The sequence below is a fragment of the Macrobrachium rosenbergii genome, chromosome 12 (genome assembly GCF_040412425.1).
Source record: "Macrobrachium rosenbergii isolate ZJJX-2024 chromosome 12, ASM4041242v1, whole genome shotgun sequence".
Taxonomy (NCBI): Eukaryota; Metazoa; Arthropoda; class Malacostraca; order Decapoda; family Palaemonidae; genus Macrobrachium; species Macrobrachium rosenbergii.
In genome coordinates, this window is record NC_089752.1 from 100,934,720 (window position 1) to 100,962,312 (window position 27,593).

The 27,593-nt window shown below is 36.2% G+C and overlaps 1 protein-coding gene across 6 annotated transcripts in view; it reads right to left on the reverse strand.

Moving 5' to 3' along the window:
* The window catches only part of CdGAPr (GTPase-activating protein CdGAPr), an 842,258-nt gene that overhangs the window by 312,269 nt on the left and 502,396 nt on the right, over window positions 1-27,593 (reverse strand). Inside the window, exon 1 of one of the 6 annotated variants that reach the window (XM_067112524.1) lies at window positions 26,358-26,561. The exons of 4 other annotated variants lie outside the window; for them this stretch is intronic. In XM_067112524.1, the coding sequence (XP_066968625.1) occupies window positions 26,358-26,468 (111 nt within the window). In that variant the 5' untranslated portion in view covers window positions 26,469-26,561. Of the gene's footprint in view, window positions 1-26,357; window positions 26,564-27,593 lie in introns of those variants that run through there. One more of the 6 variants, XM_067112525.1, reaches the window with a different exon arrangement.

Sequence of the window (27,593 nt, forward strand, 5' to 3'; positions counted from 1 at the left end):
CAGCAGAGATTGATGGCCCCAACTTCAATATTAGAGCTGGGGACATTTGCTAATCCGTCAGAGCGACAGTCTCATTCCTTCCTCATTCTTACAGGCTCATTTTTCACCAAGGCAAAGAACTCCATCTCCCTCTTTTCCAAACAATTTCGATTAAAAATAGAAATTCTAAACATTAAAACAAAACGCGAGATTCACAAAAACTTCGATATTCCGAGACCCTCACGACCAAGAATAGCAACAGCAGCAGGAAAACAAAAGTGAAAATAAGTTATTACTGTAATTCCATTAATTATCGATATCATGAATATTATCCTAATTACGTGCCATGGACGAAAGAAGTTGCAGACTTCAGTAAAATAGGAGTAAAACTGACTACCGGTTCGTGTCAGAAAATGTCTGAGAGAAAATCGCAATCAAAGTTTCCTCATTAGTACGGCACCTCTGATCGAACACGCGCGCGCGCGCACACACACACAGGAGGAGAGAGAGAGAGAGAGAGAGAGAGAGAGTATGAAATTTGCAGTTACAGGGGATTAACATTCTAATAAAAGAGATTACCCCCGGGCTATAACTAATAACTTCGTTTTAAACTGCTTAATAAGAAGAAAAGCACCGAAAAGGTGTAGGAAGCGAAATTACGTTAAGAAATGGGATACCAGGATACCGATTAATAAAAAGCCAAAGTCGAGACTGATATATGACGATAACCATATGAAATATGTGCACAAGAGTTTTAGCAACTGTGTATCAACAGAAATTTCATATAAACTACATATTGGCATCTTCAGGCGTTTAACAATTCCGAAGTTTTAAATATATATATATATATATATATATATATATATATATATATATATATATATATATATATATATATATATATATATATATATATATATATATATATATATATATATATATTTATATATATATATATATATATATATATATATATATATATATATATATATATATATATATATATATATACATACATATATACATATATATATATATATATATATATATATATATATATATATATATATATATATATATATATTATATATATATATGTATATATAATATACATATATATGTCTATTATATATATATATAATATATATATATATAAATATATATATATATATATATGTATATATAATATACATATGTATGTCTATTATATATATATATAATATATATATATATATGTATATATATATATATATATATATATATATATATATATATATATATATATATATATATATTTAAAGTTTCAAATTACGTTTCTGAACGTAATTTCGCTTCCTACAACTTTTCGGTGCTTTTCTTCTTATTAAGCAGTTTAAAAGGAAGTTATTAGTTATAGCTCGGGGGAATATCTTTTATTAGAATGTTAATACCTTGCAACTGCAAATTTCATGTCTTACGCCTGCGACTAAACGAAAGGCATAAAGTAACCTGAAGGTGAGTTGTCAATAAAATGCAACTTGACCTAGAAAACAAAGCGGTGTAGATAAGTCACGAAATTCTTATTCAAGTTAATTACTCTCCCATAAGGCGAACGAAACACGTGAAAACCTGAACAGAGATTTGGGGCGGACCAGTGAGTTCTGTACTCAGTCACTAAGTAGGCGGACTCCAGCGAAATCATGCCAAGACTGTATTCATTAGCCTATGACTCAGTAAGCATTAGATAAGGTGATGGCATGATTTCCAAATATTTCATTTGCTTTGTTTTATCACAGTTTAAATTTAGTTATTCTAACTGGCTGTTGGATGCCTCCTGAGGTCTTTTGGATCAAGTCGCTTTAACCGTTGGGTGTGCTTCCTTAAACAAAGATAGTATCATGGGACTCTCGTTGGAAGGATTCAAGAGGTTCATTCACCTTCGTCCTTCAATTACTTGACAATCGCTTCTCACTGCTTTATATTTACTCATATTAAAGTGTTTTAGTGTTACTTGCAATGGTTTTGTTTTCTCTTGTCATGGAAAGGCATTAACAATATAATTCATGGAAAATGTAAAGGAATTCAAAGGGGATATGGGAAATGTAACTCTCCATCTAAATAAGATACAAGTAAAACAAGTAAAATATGTGTCGAAGGTTCTTCGGCGCAATGAAGTTTTCTGTAAAGCCGCTACAGCGTATAATCAAGGCCACCGAAATAGATCTATCTTTCGGTGGTCTCCGTATAATACTATGAGTCGCGGCCCATGAAACTTTAACCACGGCCCGGTGGTGGCATATCCCATAACGTTGCTAGATGCTCGACTATGGCTAACTTTAACCTTGACTAAAATAAAAACTACTGAGGCTAGAGGGCTGCAATTGGTGTGTTTGATGACTGGAGGCTGGATGATCAGCATACCAGTTTGCAGCCCTCTAGCCTCAGTAGTTTTTAAGATCTGAGGACGGACAGAAAAAGTGCGGACAGAATAAAATGCTGACGGGCAGACAAAGCCGGCACAATAGTTTTCTTTTACAGAAAACTAAAAAGAAAGAAAAAGTAATCATAAATATCTAAGACAAAGTTATGTAGGTTACGACACGTAAATCCTTAAAACACGTAAATCCTTCTGTCGTGTCAATATTCTGCTTTCCATGGTCATTCACCCACGGCGCAATCGAGTTTTCTGTACAGCGTATAATCAAGGCCACCAAAAACACATCTATCTTTCGGTAGTCTCCGTATAATGCTGTATGAGCTGCGGCCCATAAATCTTTAACCACGGCCCGGTGGTGGCCTATCCTATATCGTTGCCAGATGCACGATTATGGCTAACTTTAACCTTAAATAAAAAAAAATTCTGAGGCTAGAGGGCTGCATTTTGGTACGTTTGATGATTGGAGGGTGGATGATCAACATACCAATTTGCAGCCCTCTAGCCTCAGTAGTTTTTAAGATCTGAGGGCGGACAGAAAAAGTACGGACAGAAAAATTGCGGACGGAGAGACAAAACCGGCACAATAGTTTTCTGCAGAAAACTAAAAAGTAATAAGACCATCCAAGGCAGATACGGGAGACTTCCAATATTTCAAAATACTGGCAACCCTTGACGTCCTTTGTCTGTGACTAAATTCATCTGCTAATGAAATTAAATTCTGGAGGGTGAACCCTTTCACAAAATGCTCTAAGGATGAAAGGGTTATGTGGACATATGTATTAAGCATATTCAATCCAAACGCATCCAAGCTAAAATTTATAAGCGTACCTTAAAAAACCAAAAGTTCAAATCATTAAACCCACTCTGTAATGGTCGTGATAGGAAGTCACCTACTCTAAAATTTCAAGCTTACGTATCAGTAGACTTCACCGAAACAAAAGGCATAAACGTCAAAATATTTTTTACCAAAGGTACATCCTTTTAACTTTGTGCATGTCCTTACATCATGGAAGTTATGGTCACACCAAGAATGTAATAAATGCAATATATATATATATATATATATATATATATATATATATATATATATATATATATATATATATATGTATCTTTTATCTTTTGTATATGTATTTATATATTTTGTGTGTGTGCATATTACATATATATATATATATTATATATATATATATATATATATATATATATATATATATATATATATATATATATATATATATATATAACATACACACAATATATATATTATATGTATACACACATATATATAAATATACAAAATACACTTACAAAAGACAAAAGATAATCCATACATGAAAACATCTGGCACACTTTTCTTTCTTCCACCATTCCCTTTAAACTTTGATTTGGGTAAAAGTGTGTCTTTGGGGCAAAAGAAGTCTGGCAAGGGCTGTTACACCAAAGCCAACTTTCCTCCTCCCTCCCCACCCCTTCCCCTCTTCTCCCCCCCACCCTCGCTAAACAAAAATAAAGGATCTGCAGCCGCAAGCCATCTTGCTTTAAATTTCGGAACAGATGCTGGACTAGCGAAGAAACAAGACACCTTTTGCATATCACTATCTAAATCCCTCGGTGCCACGGCCTGGTCGCAGATGCTTATGTCTCGTCTGCACTCGGCACCTTCTCTCTCTTTCTCTCTCTCTCTCTCTCTCTCTCTCTCTCTCTCTCTCTCTCTCTCTCTCTCTCTCTGCTGCACTGCAAACAATACCATGAAAGTGGGCCTCAGATTTTCAGGTCTGATTTCAACGTTTGTTTCAAAAGACATTTCAACTTTTCGTAGCGTATATAATTACGATGCTTCTGGTATGTTTGAACCAGTCGCACTTATCTTGTTTCTTTTTTCACTAACAAAATGGGTCTCAACAGCACATCGCCCTCGAATGTTAATATTTTAATAAGTAAGAATATCTATACACGCACTTTCGTAATTGTTCTATTAACCACCGATACCATATTGCATCTGCCAATTATTTAGATTTCTTCCCAAAATCGTGGTTATAACTGTTTGGTATATAACAATTCTTTTAGCATTTGGAAACTTGAAGCACGCTCCATGGAAATATCTATAAATTCTTACGGATATTGCCGAAATAAATTCAGTATATTTCTGTGATATTACGGAGTTCAACAAAATGTGTCGCGTTGCATATACAAAATAAAGCCCTTTGTGAAAAAATTAGTTTAACTCTTCTATCTTATCCAAAGCAAATTTCCTTAAAAGTTTGATAGTATGAAGAGATATGTTTCATCATATGATGTGTTCTTGTATCTTACTAACGCAATGAGAATAGCGAGTTCCAAAGCTGGGGGAGCAGAGAGAAGAAATGATTCCACCCAATCCAACACGGAATCCTAAAGAAAGGAGAAATGAACGTCTTGCAGAGGCGAAAGGAAATAAAAGAAATTTGTTATGAGAGTGAACGTTACAAAAATCATCGAAAAACGGAAAACTGTTGGCTTAATGAGTACATGTTCAAGATGCCTCTCACTCGCATATGAAATGTCAAACTTATTTTCTGGGATGCAAAATGCTGAGCGGAGTTGTCCAAACGATACCACTGATATGAATTTTGATCGATGATATTAGTTATTAAAGAGGCACCTAAATTACGCCATATGGAAAAACAGCAGAAACGTGTACCTTTACGACTTTATCTACACATCATTTGCCCATACTAACATTAAATTCTTTATGCCTTACTTCTCTTCCGTCAGCATTGCGTGTATGCCGGCGACAGCCCGGCTTCAAAATTTAATACTAACTTTTTTTTTGGTCCATAATGATAATGCTAACAATAATAGTATTTTGGTGTATTACGCAAGAGAACGTGGTAAGATGAACTGTGAAAAGACCTGGTAGATAATTATACTCTTACATCACGTCCTCGCGCGTACTGCACCAAACACTAAGTTGGTTTGTTACATAAAGATCCAAAAGTCAAGAATTATTTTCTCCTATTTCCAGATCACCTATACAAAAGATGTTTATTGCACGAATGCCATTACATTTAGAGAGGGGTTTTAATTCACTCAAGATTTTCCGATGACTTTGCATATCCTTTCCTCTTGAACTGCAAAAAGGGGCGCGTGTGGAAAGAGTATATTTCACGTAGCTACACAAAATACGAGAAGATATGCCATTATTTCAGTGATCATTTCATACGTCAAAGAGTTGATTCTAATGGCTGCAGATTATGACATAACACAATAGCTCAACCACACCGTCACACGTAAATGGATCACTATGGTGACCACGGTCCAAGTGACTGGGAAGAAGAGGAAAAGTTTTTGTGACAAGCATATCAGATCAGAGAGAGAGAGAGAGAGAGAGAGAGAGAGAGAGAGAGAGAGAGAGAGAGAGAGCATCAGATAAATATATGATGAACAGTTTAACCCTTCTGGGGTGAAATGTATCTCGTCAATTTTGACTTCTGTTCACGTCTGTGAGCTCTCTCTCTCTCTCTCTCTCTCTCTCTCTCTCTCTCTCTCTCTATCCGCCTGCCCCCCTCCCCCGAACAACCAACAACACTCGACTACTAGCAACCTTACCCAACTCTGTTTAGTTCAGAGGCAAAACGTTCAGGAAACGGCCCAAAATCGCTTCTGTCATCGTCTGGAATGGAACTGAACCATCAGAGATCAGTACCACTTGAGTAAAGAGAGAGAGAGAGAGAGAGAGAGAGAGAGAGAGAGAGAGAGAGAGAGAGAATTAATACCCTTAATTACCATTTACGCAAGGATTCTAAAATAAGGATGAGTGATTTTGAACACTCTCTCTCTCTCTCTCTCTCTCTCTCTCTCTCTCTCTCTCTCTCTTAGAGCATCAGTATTTCTTTTCGGAAGCGAAATCTGATCATCTGGGCATGACAGAGAACTCTAACGTAGCGTAAAATCATAAGCGTTGAAACGCTCGCTCACCTTGTTACGTTGTGAAGCATCTGGGATTTGACTGACGGCTGAAAACACTTTTTGAAGATATAAGCCTCGTTGTGTTCTCTCTCTCTTCCCGCATGTGCGGTACCGTGAGCAATATCCCAGATATGAATACGGCTCTACATTCGCTATTCACCAGCAGTTTCATGAATGATACAACGTGACATGTTGGAAGTGGAATACATTACGTCAGGGTTTCAGTCACTATTTGTGTCTTTTAGTTCTCTTTCTTTAACTTCGGTTTCACGAAAATATTCAAAGCAAATAAATTTTCGTTATGTAAAAGTTCAAATCACTACATCTATTCGGAAAAAAAAAAAACAGACGTATTGTCTCAACGTCGTCAATTCTTTTCATCTCAAACTTTACATTATCAACATCCATTTCTAACTGGTAGATTGACCTCACACTTTCCGAGCTTTGATTTTCATTAACAGGAATGACTAAATGACTAGGTTCTTATTTTTCTTAAAACTTCCTTTTACTCCGCAGCAAAGTGGCTCCACTTTTTTTTTTTTTTTTTACAGTTATAGTTTTGAACAGTTAGAAGAGCATAGAGATAGTTGACTTCCAGCCAGGCCACCTTATCCAACAAGCATCCCGGATGGCCAAATAGAACAGAATACAGAATTTAGGCCAATGGCCAAGTACTGGGACCTTTAATTTTTTTTTTTAGGTCAATCAGCGCTGAAACGGAAAGTGACAGTAAAAAGGTTTGAAAGGGGTAACAGGAGAAAAACCTCGCAGTTGCACTATGAATCAATCCTTAGGAGAAGGGGTAAAGTAAGATGGAACAGAGAGTATGAACGGATGTACAGGAAAATGAATGAAAGGGGTTGCAGCTAGGGGCCGAAGGGACGCTGGAAAGAACCTTCAGTAATGCCTACAGTGCACCGCATCAGGTGCACTGACGGCACTCGCCCCTACGTGAAGATACGTTTCCCGCTGGGGCCATAATTTGTAACACTCTCCTTACTTCCGTATAACCTAAGCCTTTTAAGGGTCTTCCTATGGATGCCTTCGAAGTTCCGCTCTACTCTTTTCAAGGTCTTTTCTTTTTTCTTCTTCTTTCAGCTTACCGGTATATCTGCCTCACCACAAAAAAATCCCATAGTCACTAATTAGTAAAGTAAAGATTCCATCATTTACTACGTCAAAACTTAAGTTACCGAATCAGTAACTAAATAAACAATGGAGAAAAAAATTCCAAGACTTATGCATTTTAAGATTTTCAGTTGCAAATGTTTTCCAGTTGAGAGAGAACGAAACGCACTATTGATTAATTCATGGAGAAAATTAACAAACGCATTTTAACTTTTTAAACAGTCGTAAATTTCTAAAATAATTTATTTGCAAAAACTGTACTTTATCCAATTTCCACATGAAAATACTGAAAACAGATATGGTTTTAATGATTTAATATCAAATATGGCTGTAGCCTTCTAAGTCAAGATTTTTATGGTACGGACAATGACGAATGGTCATCGAAACTAGTTTACTGAAGTGAGAAAATAAAGATTCCGGAACAATACATTCCTTTTCAACTGAACCTATGGAGATCAACTGTTTAATATCCCTGCTGAACTTAGAAGACTATACAGAAAGATAGAAAGAATTATCTTTCACTAATTTCAAACTCAAGAGAATCTGCACTAGATATCATTACCTCTAAACATTTGAAAGATTCAACGTTATTAATTCCTGAAATGGCATCTAATGTTCTTTCATCCATTTGAGCGAAGGCTATCCTCATTACTTCCGCTTTTTTTTTTATTTATTGTGAATTGAATTCCTTCTCTCGAGTCTAGATGATGTATTCTATTTGGCAAGCTTTGTGAATCTTGTGGTGGTATGCTGATTGCCACAGCGTCATCTGCGTATTCCAATTCAGTGAAGTTTCTACGTTACCCCAATCGAAACCCTCTCTTCCATCTCCAACCACTTTTTCATGACAAGGGCAAAACAAACGTGATATAAACATTCCCAGCAGCACCTCAAGTGTTTACAGCAAATTCACTTTACTCGACTCCATTACCATTGCATCTATTTCGTTCACAGATAATTTCATTACGTTAATAATTAACAAGAGTGTCATGGAATGGCAACACCGTACACTACTGCGTGATATCTTTACACTATTATTTGATCTGGCAAATACCACCGTTTCTAAAACCTCATGTTTATCTCTAAGCATTTTATCGGTATATTTCTCCAGCCTCCTGAAATTAAGCATACTGAAGATTTTCGTCACAACTCACATAAGTACAATGAATCCATATTGACCACATATAGCCAGGTCACCTTTATTGGTACCTTTACTATGACTTCCAATTCCCAATCATCAGGTTTTGTTTTCTCATTCCACATTCTGAAAAACAGTGATGTCAATATACGAGATTCCATTTCATTTTCGGCTAAAATCATCTCTGCTGTGACTCCATCATAGTGTCTTGGGAGACTGATATCACTGGGCTCTCTCTCTCTCTCTCTCTCTCTCTCTCTCTCTCTCTCTGTGTGTGTGTGTAGTGTACATACACATACACACACACACACACATATATATATATATATATATATATATATATATATATATATATATATATATATATATATATATATACACACACACACACACATGCATATATATATATATATATATATATATATATATATATATATATATATATATATATATATATATATATATATATATATATATATATATATATATATCGAAAAAGAAGATCTGGTAATACAGTGATGTACAGACAGGGTCGTCTTTCCTCCTAATGTGCGGGCGATGTGATCATGGAGAGTTATAGTGCGCTGGCTACTGAGTCCATAACGTCTGGATTTGGCTTGTGCCCTGGAAGATGAGGCAGTCTTTCAGCGACTGGTGGTCCTAATCCTTTAAGCAGTAAATCAAATTCGACAGTTCTGCAAAGCGAAATGGCTGTGCAATATGCAAATGTGAAATGGGTGTGAAATATATTAAAGGAGACGTTTGAGCAATAAGTAGTAGCTACGTGGAGCCAAAGCGCAATCCAAAATGGGAAATGTAGCGATACTAATCAATCTTGGAAATAAAAAAAGATCTTCTTTGGGTTTACTTTTATCATTCGATCCTCCGTCACACTGCGTTCACGTTATGTAAACTAAACCTTACGTGGGGACACTACTGGTTCACTTTTTAATTATTATTACAACAAAGGTTCACGTCATACAGTATCTAAATGACAGGCCGGTTGAACAGTGAGTGATTTCATTGTTATGTAAATTTAACGTAGGCTGTTTTGAAGTGACGTAATTCTGATCGTGCATTAATCTCTGTCCGGTTATTGTGAAGAACGATTCTTGCTGGATCGGTGATTTGTTGCAGATAAATCATTATTGCCTTATGTGCCCACGTCTGTTGGCCTCCACATAAACATTTTAACATGCTAAAAATATCTTAATCTTTGACACAGACAGAGGGCTATGACCCAGGATTTTAAGCAAGTCGGGAATAAATCTTACAACAGAGTTACGTATAATATTTTGTAGTTATCCATATTTGGAAAAGGTGCATACGTGAAAAGTATGGAGTAGATGGAGTAGCAAAGTATCCTACAAAATTAATCATTACCATGATGACATAGGATCTCTACTTCTACAGCCTTGAAAAAAATCTTGAATTTGCGATTCTAAGGCCAAGAATTCCAATGATTTCCTGAGGCAAAAATGGAACGGAAAATTTGGAAAGTTAAGAGTATGGCAGGAAATTCCGATATGTAATCACTTACTTTACACCATAAAGGAATCTTTATCAAGGACATTTGGTATTATATTGCATATTTTTAACCTAAAACAAATGTAGAACAAAGATTCTCGCTCGTTTTAACAACCGGAAAAATCCTTAAGTCTTTGTAAGTTGTCAGATATTAAATTTGATGACTTGTAAAGTTATGCATTACATAACCTTACTAAGGAGCATTCGTTTGATACGACTCGGAGATGTACACACACACACATGCACATGTATACAAGATTGTAGGCATGTTTGTATGCATATACACATACATGTTTGTATGCATATACACATACATCATTCCAATGCAAACATAAAGGCAGAGAGCAAGCAACAGAAACTGAAATAGCGTCTAAAATTATTTCTGTATTCTAAGGCAAACCTTACCGAAATAATTACGTTACAGTGAAATGAGCGCATTTGGGTGGGAAAATTAACTTTACAGAAAAATGAAGAAAAAAAAAAAATGATCACGATGCCTAATGAAGCATGTCAACGAGGAACTTATAGCGATCTAAAAGTAGAGCATAGATTTGTTCTTAATATCCTCTAGGATGCTTATTGAATATGAGAGGATGGGAGGAAATGGAATTTCAGAAATGGGCACGAGGGTGGGGGGGGGGAGTGGCTGGCTAGTAGTAGTGAGATCCACTTGGGAAAGAGGTGCCTCACCGGCTGGTGGGGAAGTGAAGGTGAGGGGGGAGGAAGAAATGAGGTTATTAAAGTGCCAGTCAGAGAGTTTACTCTCCTAGAGGGGGACTTGAAGGAATGAAGAAGAAGAAGAGGAGATAGGAAAGAAGGGTCAGATAACAACAAAAGAAGTGGAATATAAGACAAAAATGACCAGGGACAAGAAAAGTCAACGGATGTGACACATGGTGCGAACGGAAGGAAGGAAGGAAGGAAGGAGAGAGAGAGAGGCAGAGAGAGAGAGAGAGAGAGAGAATAGATATCGTTAAAGCAACAGGGGAACAGGAAGCCGGGAGAGAAACGACTAAAGTGGAAAGAGAGATACGCCAATAATAACGGATGAACTGAAAGAGACGAGAGGAAGGGAGATACAGAGGAATATAAGGATGAAACACTTTCATAAGAGATGAGAGGAAAACAATAAAGATGAAATACAATTACTGGAAGAACGAAAGAGTGAACAGAAGAGTGAAAGGGCAAGGGGGAAATAATATGCTCGAAATATGAATAAACAAAAATGCAAGGCACAATGATAAAAGGAGGGATATGACAGAAGTAACAAGGGGAAATGCATAACGGGACGAATGGGTGGAAAATAAAATATCGGGTTAATGAAATTTCTAGTTTCCTGAATCGTTTCAGTGAGATGCACATACTTGACTTCTAGGAAGAGTACTCACCTAGACAGAAAGAGATTAATTTCTAGGAAGAATACGTACCTAGACAGAAAAACACTGATTTCTAGGAAGAGAATGCACCTAGACAGAAAGAGATTAATTTCTAGGAAGAGTACGTACCTAGACAGAAATACACTGATTTCTAGGAAGAGTATGCACCTAGAGAGAAAGATTCATTTCTAGGAAGAGTACGTACCTACACAGAAAAACACTGATTTCTAGGAAGAGTATGCATCTAGACAGAAAGATTGATTTCTAGGAAGAGGATGCACCTAGACAGAAAAACATTGATTTCTAGGAAGAGTACGCACCTAGACAGAAAACATTGATTTCTAGTAAGAGAATGCATCTAGACAGAAAAAGATTGATTTCTAGGAAGAGTATGCATCTAGACGGAAAATATTGATTTCTAGAGAGAATATGCACCTAGACAGAAAAACATTGATTTCTAGAAAGAGTATGCATCTAGACAGAAAAAGATTGATTTCTAGGAAGAGTATGCATCTTGACAGAAAACACTGATTTCTAGAAAGAATAAGCATCTAGACAGAAAAAACACTGATTTCTAGGAAGAGTATGCACCTAGACAGAAAAAGATTGACTTCTAGGAAGCGTATGCACCTAGACAGAAAAAAACAATGATTTCTAGGAAGAGTATGCATCTAGACAGAAAAAGACTGATTTCTAAGAAGAATATGCACCTAGACAGAAAAAGATTGATTTCTAGGAAGAGTATGCACCTAGACAGAAAAACATTGATTTCTAGGAAGAGAATGCACCTAGACAGAAAAACATTGATTTCTAGGAAGAGTATGCACCTAGACAGAAAAACATTGATTTCTAGGAAGAATATGCACCTAGACAGAAAAAGATTGATTTATAGGAAGAATATGCACCTAGACAGAAAAAGATTGATTTCTAGGAAGAATATGCGCCAAGACAGGAAAATATTGATTTCTAGGAAGAGTATGCACCTAGACAGAACAACATTGATTTCTAGGAAGGGTATGCACCTAGACAGAAAAAGATTGATTTCTAGGAAGAGTATGCACCTAGACAGGAAAACATTGATTTCTAAGAAGAGTATGCGTCTAGACAGAAAAAGATTGACTTTTAGGAAGAGTTTGCACCCTGACAGAAAAAGACTGATTTATAGGAAGAGTATGCACCTAGACAGAAAAAGATTGACTTTTAAGAAGAGTATGCACTAGACAGAAAAAGACTGATTTCTAGGAAGAATATGCACCTAGACAGAAAAAGATTGATTTCTAGGAAGAATATGCGCCAAGACAGAAAAACATTGATTTATCGGAAGAGTATGCACCTAGACAGAACAACATTGATTTCCAAGAAGAGTATGCACCTAGACAGAAAAAGATTGATTTCTAGGAAGAGTATGCATCTAGACAGAAAAAGATTGACTTTTAGGAAGAGTATGCACCTAGACAGAAAACCCTTGATTTCTAGGAAGAGTATGCACCTAGACAGAAAAATATTGATTTCTAAGAAGAATATGCATCTAGACATAAAAACATTGATTTTTATGAAGAGGATGCACCTAGACAGAAAAACATTGATTTCTAGGAAGAGTATGCACCTAGACAGAAAAACATTGACTTCTAGGAAGAGTATGCACCTAGACAGAAAAAGATTGACTTCTAGGAAGAGTATGCACCTAAACATAAAAAGATTGACTTCTAGGAAGAGTATGCACCTAGACAGAAAAAGATTGCTTCTAGGAAGAGTATGCACCTAGACAGAAAATGATTGATTTCTAAGAAGAGTATGCACCTAGACAGAAAGATTGACTTTTAAGAAGAGTATGCACCTAGACAGAAAAACATTGATTTCTAGGAAGAGTATGCACCTAGACAGAAAAATATTGATTTCTAGGAAGAATATGCATCTAGACAGAAAAGATTGATTTTTATGAAGAGGATGCACCTAGACAGAAAAACATTGATTTCTAGGGAGAGTATGCACCTAGACAGAAAAACATTGACTTCTAGGAAGAGTATGCACTTAGACAGAAAAAGATTGACTTCTAGGAAGAGTATGCACCTAGACAGAAAAAGATTGACTTCTAGGAAGAGTATGCACCTAGACAGAAAAACATTGATTTCTAGGAAGAGTATGCACCTAGACAGAAAAAGATTGACTTCTAGGAGGAGTATGCACCCAGGCAGAAAAAGATTGATTTCTAAGAAGCGTATGCACCTAGACAGAAAGATTGACTTTTATGAAGAGTATGCACCTAGACAGAAAAACATTGATTTCTAAGAAGAGTATGCACCTAGACAGAAAAACATTGATTTCTAGGAAGAGTACGCACCTAGACAGAAAAACATTGATTTCTAGGAAGAGTACGCACCTAGACAGAAAAACATTGATTTATAGGAAGAGTATGCACCTAGACAGAAAAACATTGACTTCTAGGAAGAGGATGCACCTAGACAGAAAAACGAAAAACATTGATTTCTAGGAAGAGTACGCACCTAGACAGAAAAACATTGATTTCTAGGAAGAGTACGCACCTAGACAGAAAAACATTGACTTCTAGGAAGAGTATGCACCTAGACAGAAAAAGATTGACTTTTAGGAAGACTATGCACCTAGGCAGAAAAACATTGATTTCTAGGAAGAGTATGCACCTAGACAGAAAAACATTGACTTCTAGGAAGAGTATGCACCTAGACAGAAAAAGACTGACTTCTAGGAAGAGTATGCACCTAAACAGGCAGATTTCTAAGAAGAGTATGCACCTAGAAAAAGATTGACTTCTAGGAAGAGTATGCACCTAGACAGAAAAACATTGACTTCTAGGAAGAGTATAGAGAGAAAAAGATTGACTTCTAGGAAGAGTAGACTAAAAAAAATTAATTTCTAGGAAGAGTATGCATCTAGACAGAAAAACATTGATTTCTAGGAAGAATATGCACCTAGACAGAAAAACATTGATTTCTAGGAAGAGTATGCACCTAGACAGAAAAACATTGACTTCTAGGAAGAGTATGCATCTAGACAGAAAAACATTGATTTCTAGGAAGAGTATGCACCTAGACTAAAAAACATTAATTTCTAGAAAGAGTATGCATCTAGACAGAAAAACTTTGATTTCTAGGAAGAATATGCACCTAGACAGAAAAAGATTGACTTCTAGGAAGAGTATGCACCTAGACAGAAAAACATTGACTTCTAGGAAGAGTATGCATCTAGACAGAAAAACATTGATTTATTGGAAGAGTATGCACCTAGACAGAAAGATTAACTTTTAGGAAGAGTATGCACCTAGACAGAAAGATTGACTTGTAGGAAGAGTATGCACCTAGACAGAAAAACATTGACTTCTGGGAAGAGTATGCACCTAGACACAAAAAGATTGTATAACTTCCTATTCATAGTCGGTAAAATGAAGAGAGTGCTCAGTTTGCGTTCGTTATTGGGACTAATGGAGCGAAAGGCGTACAAGTAAAGTCTGTTTCCTCAGTAAATAACAAAACTTTTACAAATTTCTAAATATGTGCCGATATGTCTGTATAACACCACTTAGCTGCATTACATAAATGGGCATGTTTTCTTCATACACGAAAAATATATGTAAATATTTTGAGCACTTCAAACAACAAAATATTTGATAAGGATCAATATAAAACTTGAACGAAACACTACGTCCAAGTAAAAATGTAGAAATAAAGCAGAATGAAACACTGACATTTTTTCTCATTTATGTGAATATTTTTTTCAACCGTCTGTACGTTCGCTGTACTGTCATTCTGACACACATGCACACACACACACATATATATATATATATAAATATATATATATATATATATATATATATATATATATATATATATATATATATATATATATATATATATATATATATATATATATATATATATATATACATATATATATATATATAAAAAAGCAGGATCCAAGCTTCCACCAACAGTGTGTCTTTCTTCAAGATCTTCCAAGGCCGAGGCTACCCGAAATCTCCAACAAAGGCAAAAACACTCCCTCCAGTCCGTTTCTCATTCAGAGCAAGATTTACTGCAGGGATTTACAATCACCGTAAACAAGAAAGCACTGAGCCTATGGTATAAACTTTTTGAAGCTGGTACATTCAGAATATTAGATTTAATAATCTTTTTATTTCCCAGAACCAGGGAGGTTCAGCAGAAAGAATGATCATCCTAATGAAAGTTCTAGACTAAAATGATATAGGAAAATTTACTTTAAATACAGAGCATTAGAAACAAGTAAAAAATGCGATCGAGTTTTCTGTACTGCCGCTACAGCGTATAATCAAGGCCACCGAAAATAGATCTATCTTTCGGTGGTCTCGGTATAATACTGTATGAGCCGCGGTCCATGAAACTTTAACCACAGCCGGTGGTGGCCTATCCTATAACGTTACCAGAAGCACGATAATGGCTAACTGTAACCTTAAATAAAATAAAAACTCCTCAGTCTAGAGGGCTGCAATTTGGTATGTTTGATGATTGGAGGGTGGATGATCAACATACCAATTTGCAGCCCTCTAGCCTCAGTAGTTTTTAAGACTGAAGGCGGACAGAAAAAAGTGCGGACGGACAAACAAAGTCGGCACAATAGTTTTCTTTTACAGAAAACTAAAATGACAAATAACCGAAGCCGTTTCTGTGAAGGTAAGTGCCGTTCTATTCAATCAACTTCGAGACAAGAAATATCTGCCGACTTTGAGACAATAGACAATAGTAAAAAGAATTAAAACCATTTATTCATATATCAATATTCAATAACTTTCTATTTGCGATTAGCTTTCTATTTTACACAATAAATATTAATCAAAAGAATTAAAACTATTTATCCATATATCAATATTCAATAGCTTTCTGTTTGAGATAATAAGTATTAATCAAAAGAATTAAGACTATTTATTCATATAGCTTTCTATTTGCAATTAGCTTTTTATCTGCAATTAGATTCATATGCCAATAATGATTACAAATGACTAGTCCCGATTTTAAATTCAGAGTTATAACACTACTGACACAACATTCGCTGGCCACCATACAAACGCCATAAAACTGATCTAATCATGTTTATCAGTTACATAGCTGTCACAGTATATAAATAAACTGGTAATATACAACATGAATATTATAACACAGCTTACATTTTTCATCTGTTGTCAGTATCTTCTGGTAATCAAAGTCACAGAAATATACGTCCAGTATTTTGTTATTTGTTCACTATACGGCGTAGAGACTCCTAATTGTCAAAGATTTGATTACCGTTTAATGCAACTGGTATCTTCAAATGTAGACTGGTGGATTTGGTGCATTTGCCGTCATCGTACAAATAATCTACGGTAAACTTGAGCCAAGTTTAACAAGCTTGTGAAAAGTGACTTGAACCATGACAAAATGGAGTCAATCAATTTGCAAAAAATATCAATGAAGACTCGACTATGGACCAGAGTCTACGAAACCAATCTCCCAAAAGAGCTTTAAGGGACGACATATGAGCGACCGAGGTACGAATATTCTGATGTAAGCAAAATGGGCGGGGGTTTCTGTATAGGGCGAACTTTAATATTGTGCAATCCTATTTAATTTAATACAAATTAATAAAAATCCATTAACCCAATTATCATTAGGCCTTCCCACCACAGCACGTGCAGAAATACGCAAATGAGCCCCTTACACATAAATAATCACAGTAATAAATCTCGCTGCCTTCACATTGACCCCGAGGACTTAGCAAGTCTGTAAACCGTAGGCAGAAGTGTCACTTGTTTTACACCGCAACACATCCTTTAAAAATAGCCTTAGTTATGAACAGAAAAGTGCGATTCTAATCATTCCCTTGCTGATCACGTGTATGTATCAATATCCTAAATAGAGAAAACTGCTGGAAGGTCTGGGAACGCGAAAGACGGATATAAAACGTGACGAAGGAACATGGATAGTGTTTCTATCCGCTACTGACCTTACTTAACGAAATTCATGACACTAATTGATATGCACCTTTTTTCCAACGAGGGGAACGTCAAGTGAGCAAGTCAGTTAACTTCAAAAGATAGTCAGGGCGTCCGAAAGATGACAATTCTCTCTCTCTCTCTCTCTCTCTCTCTCTCTCTCTCTCTCAAGACCGTCGTAGTATGGTCCCCACCCTTGAAGAGGAGGAGGAGGAGGAGGAGGAGGAGGAGGAGGAGGAGGAGGAGGAGGTACCGCAGAGCAGAGTTAAAGGCGATGATGCACGCAATACCCGACCCCCACAGGGTGTGTGGGAGTGGGGGAAAGGAAGAGGGAGTAGATAAGAACAGATAGAATGAAAGGCGAGTGATGTAAGAGTTCAGATCTAAATGTCATCGCTAGCAATGACAATGACACAGTGTCGAAAAACAGAAAATCTCACCAGTCGAGTAGCAACGACACAAATTAGAAATCGACAAACATTTCGCAAAAGAAAGCGAGAATCAAAAAAATCTTATTAGAAAGTAGATAAAACTGCACATCTCCCTCCCTCCCTCTCATGACGGCGCCAAGTCATAAAGTAATGATATTCTTCATAGGTGGTAACGTCAACCTACTGTACAGCCGAAATACATAAACAAGGAAAAATTCGATAAAAGCAAGTGAAGTTAAGGAAAGGAAAAGATAAAGTCAGGGGTAAAATCTAAAAGGATTAAAAGCACCTCGGAAACAAAAGAAACGACCGAGATATAACTTTTTCCGTCGTTGTTAAAAAGTTTCCTCGATACAAAAGGAGCGACCTGAAAATTCACATGTTACTTCCCATCTAAGCAGGCCGCTGCCACCACTACCTCTCTCTCTCTCTCTTCCTCTCTCTCTCAAGTGCCTCCTCTTCTCCTCCGACGGTCCTCACTTGGCCCAATTCTCACCGCCTTTTTACATTTTACAGTCATACACTGTTCATACAAAGCAGACACAACACTAAACGGATAATTCAATGCCCGAACAACAGAAGCTAATGTGTGGGCATACTTGCACAAAACAAAATTCAAACATACCCAAAAGTGCATTAATCAACGTTCACGTAGCCATGCACCTGTTAGTAAGATTTTTCTCCTTTTCCCTCAGATATCTTCTTCATTTAACACTGTTATAATGAGTAAATACATCATAATTTCTTCCGTTTCCTTAAACCTAATCATAAAATGGTGACGGAAAAACATTATATACTAAAATAAAATTCTTTGAGATTTATCCCTCAACCAGTAAAATTTCGAAATACCGAACACTAACCATTATATCATTTTAGGGAACATATAAGCAGTTAACGCTAAGAAACATCGAACATTTCAAAAAATGGTAAAATTCCACGTATATTAAGAAGCTCAACTACCTACGATCTTCTATCAGGAAAACTAGAATATGGTATATTTCATGACGCCTTAACCTTTATGCCATCGTCAATTAACTTACAGCTTGATCAGAGCTAAAACCACTTTATTGAATGAACATAGCTACTGGCTGTTTAACCCATGGTAGAATGCTCGCCCAAAAGGACATCGGAGAAGCTGGGTCATACAAGAAACAAGTAAAACATGCGCCGAAGTTTCTTCGGCGCAACCGAGTTTTCTGTACAGCGTATAATGCTCTATAAAACTCTCACCCACAGCCCGGTGGTGGCCTGTGTTGTTGGCATTAAAGCTGCGTCAAACACACGATCATGGCTAACTTTAACCTTAAATAAAATAAAAACTACTGAGGCTTGAGGGCTGCAATTTGGTATGTTTGATGATTGGAAGGTGGATGATCAACATACCAATTTGCACCCCTCTAGCCTCAGTAGTTTTTAAGATCTGAGGGCGGACGGACAGACAAAAGCCATCTCAATAGTTTTCTTTTACAGAAAAGTAAAAAATAAAAAGGTATTTCCGCAAGGCTGACTGCGACCAGAAGAAGGAGATTTGTCTCACAGGAAGACAAGGAGGAGGTTTTAGAACTTTCCGCGCAAGGTTCCAGCCCATCCACTTAAATTAGTAGGGGCCTGTTGATCTCCCAAACTACTCATCGACGGAAGCAACTCTGAGAGAGAGAGAGAGAGAGAGAGAGAGAGAGAGAGAGAGAGAGAGAGAGAGAGAGAGAGAGAATTTTCATGGTCAAAAGAATAACTTGGCTCAAAGCTGAACTTCAAAGGCCGAATGAGACTTACATGACTTATGACGAAGAACTAATTATTATAAAACGTTCTAAGATAGTAGATATTATACATAATTTGTAATTATCACAGAGCATTACAAAAACGTATAAAAATACAGTTTAGGAAAAATGTCTGTAAGTTTAAGTAAAAAAAAAAAAGGGGTTATTAATTTCGCAAACAAGAATGGGATCTGCCTATGAAATATCGTGTAAGTTTTCCATAAAAAGGAAACACACAAACAAAAATTGTCATTAAATATATGAATAATAAAATCCTAAACTACGAATCCCGATTTAAAGAAAAACCTAGCCGGAAGGCGCCATTACAAAAAAAAAAAAAAATTACGACAATAAAAAATATTCTACTAAAGATTTTCCAGGGATGCAAATTTGATTTTTTCCAACACCTAATAGGAAGAATGTGAAAATAATAGTAGTTATGAAACAGGAGTTATCCTTCACAACCTTCGACTCACTCCTGGGAAAAATTGACTAATTATCTATTTTTTTTAATAAGGAAAAACCAATTATTCAACCTTTATATATACATGACATGACAGAGAGAGAGAGAGAGAGAGAGAGAGAGAGAGAGAGAGAGAGAGAGAGAGAGAGAGAGAGAGAGAGAGAGAGAATGACTGACTTTGTTCTTCAACGCATGAAATCAAGAAGATATATATATCTAAAAGCCGAAAAATGAAAAGAAAAAAGTCTATAATCAGAATGTAATGCTACATAGGTAAAAAATATCAGTTATTACAAACTTTCCAGTTCTAAATTTTAACACGTCAGGCACTTCATCCTGAATCAGTTTTATAACCGAATGATACACGTATGTTATACTTGGCCGTCTGGCTAGTACAGCTGGTAACCTGTTGGCCTCGTATTCTCGGGGACCAGCGTTCGCTCCTCGTCTAGGAGCGGATAGTGAGACTGTCTACTGGTTTGTTACTGCCATGAGTGACGACATGGTAGGGGGTTGGGGTTACCCGGCTGACGTCCGTCCCAGAGGCAACAGCCTGTGGGATGACTGATACCAACAACTTTAAACTTTAACTTTAACATCAACGTACGTACGAAAATAAACTAGATGGAAAAATTTACAATTTCAGAACAAATTCTGGTAACTACCTACTAATTTTTACGGATGTTTTATAATGTGAAAAACCCGAATGTTTCAGAAGCACATATTTTATGCCCTTTAAACTACTGGACGGATAAAAATCTTCTGACCCGATATGATGAAGAACTGAAACAATCTATTAGTGCCTTTGGTGAGCTCGTGCTATGTATGTATGTTATGTACGTATGTATGAATATGCATGTGAGTGCATATGTAAGTGTATATTATAATATATATATATATATATATATATATATATATATATATATATATATATATATATATATATATATATATATATATATATATATATATATATATATATATATATATATTTTTTTAACAATATTGGAGTGACCGCTGTCTAATTTTTTCTTCCGAATTAAACGGAAGCCGACTTATACATATATACATACACAGACTCTCCACTGCCGAAATTGTCAAAGTTATTCTAATCAAAGCCTGAGAAGAATAAGAATCATAAATCAAATAATTCAGCTTTTGGGATGATGGAAATTTGACCTAGGAGTACTACAACTCATCTCTGGGTATAATGAATGAAAATTTAATCAATCCTTGCAATCAGTATTTGTTGCTGGACTCATGAATTTCTTCGGGGTCGATGGCAGGTTGGGAGGAGGAGGAGGAGGAGGAGGAGGAGGAGGAGGAGGAGGAGGAGGAGGAGGAGGATGATACGTATGTTGCAATAACAGAGATGGGCGTTGCTCTGGATTTTTCGATTCTCATCACAGCCTTACCAATTTCGACGCTCTATTCAGAACCTGTCGAAGCTATGAAAAATCAGACTCCAAAGAGGAGTAACACAAAGAAAACAAGATCATTCTGAGACCGCAAACTCTGTTACAGTTGAGAAATCCATGACCCACACCCCAACCCCCACCCCGAAACCAGTCCCTTTCCAAATGCGGATTTATTCCAAAATGAACTTGTTTGTTGTCAGTCACGAGTCCGTCTCCAACAAAATAACAGTAAAAATACGCCACTTTCTGCGTGATCAATTGACAAACAGACACAGAGACAGACTGATTCATAAACTTGGTTTTATTAAACATGGCATACAATCACAACGAATATATATAATTATTGTACATTCGCAGTCATATTTTTTAGTTTTCTGTAAAAGAAAATTATTGTGCCGGCTTTGTCTGTCCGCCCCCCCAACTTCACATCTTAAAAACTACCAAGGCTAGAGGGCTGCAAATTGGTATGTTGATGATCCAGCCTCCAATCATCAAACATACCAAATTGCAGCCCTCTAGCCACAATAGTTTTGATTTTATTTAAGGTTAAAGTTACCCATAATCTTGCATCTGGCAACAATATAGGACAGGCCACCACTGGGCCGTGGTTAAGTCATGAGCCATGAGCTCATACAGCATTATACGGAGACCACCTAAAGATAGATCTATTTTCGGTGGCCTTTATTATACACTGTACAGAAAACACGATTGCGCTGAAGAAACTTCGGCGCATATTTTACTTGTTATTTATTCATGATAAATATCCACCTAGCATAAACGCAAATGTAATATAAACAAAAGGATAAAACTACTTCAACCCAGGCAGCAACGAGTCGAGCCAGAGCTGTGTCAAGGGCAGGAATTTGCAAAAGAGGGAACAATCAATTCATGTCAAGAGTTTCCAAAAAAAGGAGAGAGAGAGAGAGAGAGAGAGAGAGAGAGAGAGAGAGAGAGAGAGAGAGAGAGAGAGAGAGAGAGAGTCAGCTATGATGGAGTATGTTTTTAAAGCCAGCTGGAAATTTTCACTGAAGCTGGGAAATAATTGCACCAAACATAACTAACATGACTATTACAGTTATAAAAGCAGGTTTGCTACGAAGAAACTACGTTAACAGTAAGAAACGCGAATTATTTGAAAGATAAGAAAAAGAAAAGTTGCTGAAGTCAAAACTTGAAAGGAAAAATCCTTAGGCAAACGTCCCTTCCACGACAATGAAAATGTACTATGCAGACCTCCTCAATCCTATAATCAGGGCCACTGCCTCGATCCACCCTGACCGCCTCGCTAAAGTGTTCGGTTATCCAGGCGTATCCGAGTTCCCCAAGGACAGCCGTGGAGACAGAAGTGTCTCCTGGTGACATAGTACTTCCCGGAGGCAACGAAATCAATGCATGGGGGAAGGTCACAAGTCGCCGATTAGTAGGGAAGGGAAAGGGGGAATGCAGGAAAAGAAGGGCCTCGCGGGGTGAAGGGAAGGGTAGGGAGGGGAAGGGAAGGGAAAGAAGGCAGGGGAAAGGACGCTCGTGTTTTATTTGTAGCCATCGGATGTATGACCTTTGCGAGGGACCCGATAAAGCGTCACACACCAAATGACAATGTATTCCATCTCCAAAAGGTTAAGGTCAGGGAAATTGGAAAATGTTGGAGGAAGATAAGAGAAAGACAGGAGAAATAAAGATGGACAACAGAGGCACTTGGACGGAAATGGACAAAGGCTCAAAGGTAACCACATAATCTATTCAATGTTCACAGAAGGAAAAACTACAAGAGCCAAAGCCAGTCAGTTTTAACAGAATAATATTAAGCAGTATAAAAATGCCGACCACTCTTATGCTCTTTGAGATGCCCTCTGTTTAACTGAATATCAATATAATATAGTTGTACTACAAATTAAAATTTTCAAGAAAGAACTCCTTCAAAACAATACTGACAAAGGAAGGTAAATAGAAGTATGAAGAGTTGAATGCGTTTAAATTCATATTTAAAATAGGCATACACAGTTTAAATTCTAACTGACATGTTAAAACAAGGAATGTGTAATTAGATCAACAAATTCAGACTAGAAACGTGGAACTGCATTCCATTCCAATATATAATCTTCACTACATTCAGAAGTGACCTGGATTGAGCTGTAAAAGTCACAAGCAGACAAGTGACAATTCTTCTAGCCTCCAATTCCTAAAAATATGGAGATAAAACTCTACAGGACTCATCAAGATTTTTTTACTTTAAAACCTTGTTTTTTCTTTAATAATAATTTTAAAATTGGGTAAATATCAATTCTCAGGAAGGTTTTTTCATCAATATCTTTAAATCAAGGTAAATATCAATTCAGCACGTTTCTTGTATTAATAACTGAAAACTGAGGTAAAAGCAATTCAGTACTTTTTGCATTATAGCAGCAGACCAAGATAACAATTGATTCTGCGTTTTTATTGATAACTGCAAACTAAGATAAATATCAAATCATTAGAAGGATTTTTTTTTCAAAATAAGGTAAATTCTTATTTACTATGGTACAAAAGAAATTCACGAAGATTTTTTGTTCATTTATATTTGTAAACATACGTAAATAATTTATTTTTTGACTAGTAATTGTAAACCAACGTAAATAAAAATTCATTTGGACATTTATTACATCAATCATAACAAACTATTATAAATATCAATTCATCAGGATTTTTCTTTGCACTAAAAGCTGTAAACCTTGGGAAATATTAATTCAATAGTTTTTTCATTGTTATCAACAGATGTAAGCCAAGGTAAACAGGAATTCATTATGATTTTTTGCACCCGTAATTGCAAAGTGACGCAAATTTCAATTAATCAGAAGTTTTTTGTAGTATTAACTGTCCACTCAGGTAAGAATTAATTAATTAGGTGTTTCTTTGTGCATTCGTAACTGTAAGCAATCAAGGAAAATATTAATTCATTACTTTTTTATCAGTATCTGCATGGTAAATATCAGTGCATTAGGATACTTTTTGCATCAATAATTGCAACCTAATTCAAATATCAATTCACTAGACATTTTTCTGTATTAATAACTGTACATCTACGTAAATTTTAATTCATTACTTTTTTATGTCTGTAAATCACAATAAGGATCAATTAATTATATTTTTTTGTATTAATAACTGCAAACTAAGGTAAATATTAATTATTTTTTTAACGTTAATGTATGTACAACAAGGTAAATTAATCCATTATAAGATTTTTTTATCAGTATCTGCACACCAAGTAAATATCAATTCATTAGGAGTGTTTCTTTACATTAATAACTGACTCATTACTTTTTCCACATTAATAACTGTGAAAGTAAATATCAATTCATTAAGGGCTTTTCTTTTTACGTTAAAAATGGCAAAAGCAGCAAATATCAATTTATTAGGTGTTCATTTGCATCAATAACTGTAAACCAAGGTAAATATTAATTTGTGTGGAGTTTTTTAGTAAACAACCAAACCAGGGTAAATATCAATTCAACGAGAACATGTAAAGAGCCCCCTTTTCAAATCTCGACCCATCACCTGATAATTACGTGACACCTTCACAGAAGCGTTTGTATTGCAGTTTTCCGGAACCATACTGCAGTGATTTTTCCAGGGGAAGGTGAGTGGTCCAAACACAAAATTTCTAAAATAAGCTCTTCCCAAATCCGTTGGTTAATCTTGCTGCGAATGTAACACCCAAATAAAAAAAAAAACGTTCACATAATTCGTAAGTCAAAAACTGCGTTTTATGCTGAAATTGCGATATAAAAATAGGTCTGAGACCTTCAAAATGTGTCACTGGTCATTCAGCTGTGAGTCTATCTGCTTTTTATAATCAAGAACTGTATAATATATATATATATATATATATATATATATATATATATATATATATATATATATATATATATATATATATATATATATATATAAACTTCATCATATGGAATATGGTAAGACTTACTGACATCACAATAAAGAAATTCCTACACCTATCCCCATGCGACTCAGTTTTTTCTAAATTCGTTATATGAAATCAGTGGCTAATATCTACAACATATTAAGACAATATAGATCATGCAGAATCTTATAACGCATTCTGCTAGCTCCTCATCCTATAAGACACAAGGTCTAAAAAATAACTATACAAAAACAATGAATTAACACTTAAATGACTTCAATCAGGCATGAAAATGAAGGAGAAAAGATATACTAGTATACTAGTACACAGAAACACATTTAGAAAAAGTATAAGAGAAATAAGCAAATTCTGCTCTTGATTGATCTTCCATATTGTTTCACGATCTCATTGCAATGCAAGTTGCTATTATAATTTATTATCAGATTAATGCACAAACACACCCACCTACTCTCTCTCTCTCTCTATATATATATACTGTATATATATATTTATATATATACACATATATATGTATATATATACACATATATATAAGTATATACATATATATGTGTATGTATATGTGAGCGCCCGCGCGCAACGAAGCAGAACAATTCCCAATAATAAACAATTATAGCAGATATGCACAAAATATCAGGAACAGAACCTAAGCCAGTGTTATGAAATCGTGAAAAAATACAGAAGTGATAAGGGAGGCTTTTTATTTGGAAAAAAAAAAAAAAAAAAAAAAGTGGGGGGGCTGCCTAGAGGTCAGGTAAGGGAAGAGCAACAGCCGGGCTGGTGGTGATGGAGGAGGAGAGAAACTAGATAAACAGACAGACAGACAGACAGACAGACAGACAGACAAAGACGAGCACTGGGAGAGACTTACGGCACATTCGGTGGCGAAATCTCGGCACCCTTGCAGCACCGTCTCTGAGTACCGGCGAAGATCGGCATACCGCCGCATCCCGTCCAAAACTGCCTCCACGGTGGCCAGCATGTACCGCGGTACCTTCCTTCCGTGTACCGCTGTACTTCACTGCTGGCCTCACACCTGTCCTGCACCTTGTACCGGGGCAGGGGGAGTAGCAGGAGGGAGCGGGGGGAGGCGTGGCGGGGTACACACATGGCAGGGGCAAAGAAACATGGCACAAGGGAGATTGGTATATTTCCATGACATTATGATCAAACACCAAAACTCAAGTTCAGTCTCAGTGACATCCAAATCTGGTCCTTTGACTCAATGACAGTTCCAGGAACACAAGGGACATTAACTTGTCTAATCTACGTTCACTCAGGTTAACTCTGCGCAATTTTCTAATATATAGGACAACACCAACCATACACTTCCTACTTGAATTCTATCACTCACTACATTTTTAATTACCCCTGTTCCAAAGTATGAAGAACATGAGATTAGGATAAATGCATAACAGACATAATAAGCCTTTAATAAACATACACGAGTTCCATAATACAAAAGACACATATATGGAAGTCATTAGGGACATCTGATGTCAATTTAACATCCGAAGAGAGACAGTATGTTTCCATATTTCCTAATGTACTTCAATTAGAACCAATACAGAGATTTTCCATGATATTTTACACATGCGACGCGTGACTTCTCATACGTGGAGCCTATTGGAGGTATGCTGATCCTCTGTGCTTCTGTATACAAGAACACACTGAGAACATAATAATAAGTAACGTGAATCACACTCACTTACTGCACCCGGAAACTTATGCATCGTACAAAGAAAAATAAAGCATCGTATTTGAATTAGACGCCATATAGAGAAAGTCAGTGCACTCACGGCACTGCCAATGTTAATTTAATGCAATCAAGGGTAAAGAGAAACCAAAAGAACGGAGTCAGTAATGGAAAATTTACAGAATGCACACAGGATAACAATAAACGTAAAAAGCATAACAGTCAAAGCAACTGTAAACAATTATGGCAGAAAGATTAAATGGAACGTTGCATTGTGGTGAGAGCATTTTTCGAACATCAAAAGTACCTGCTGTAAAAATAACAGTAAAAAAATATTGTCAGAGCAATACGCTGATATTTGTTGTACACTAGTCTTATATCAATTCATCTATTGATTCACTGAGAATGTGA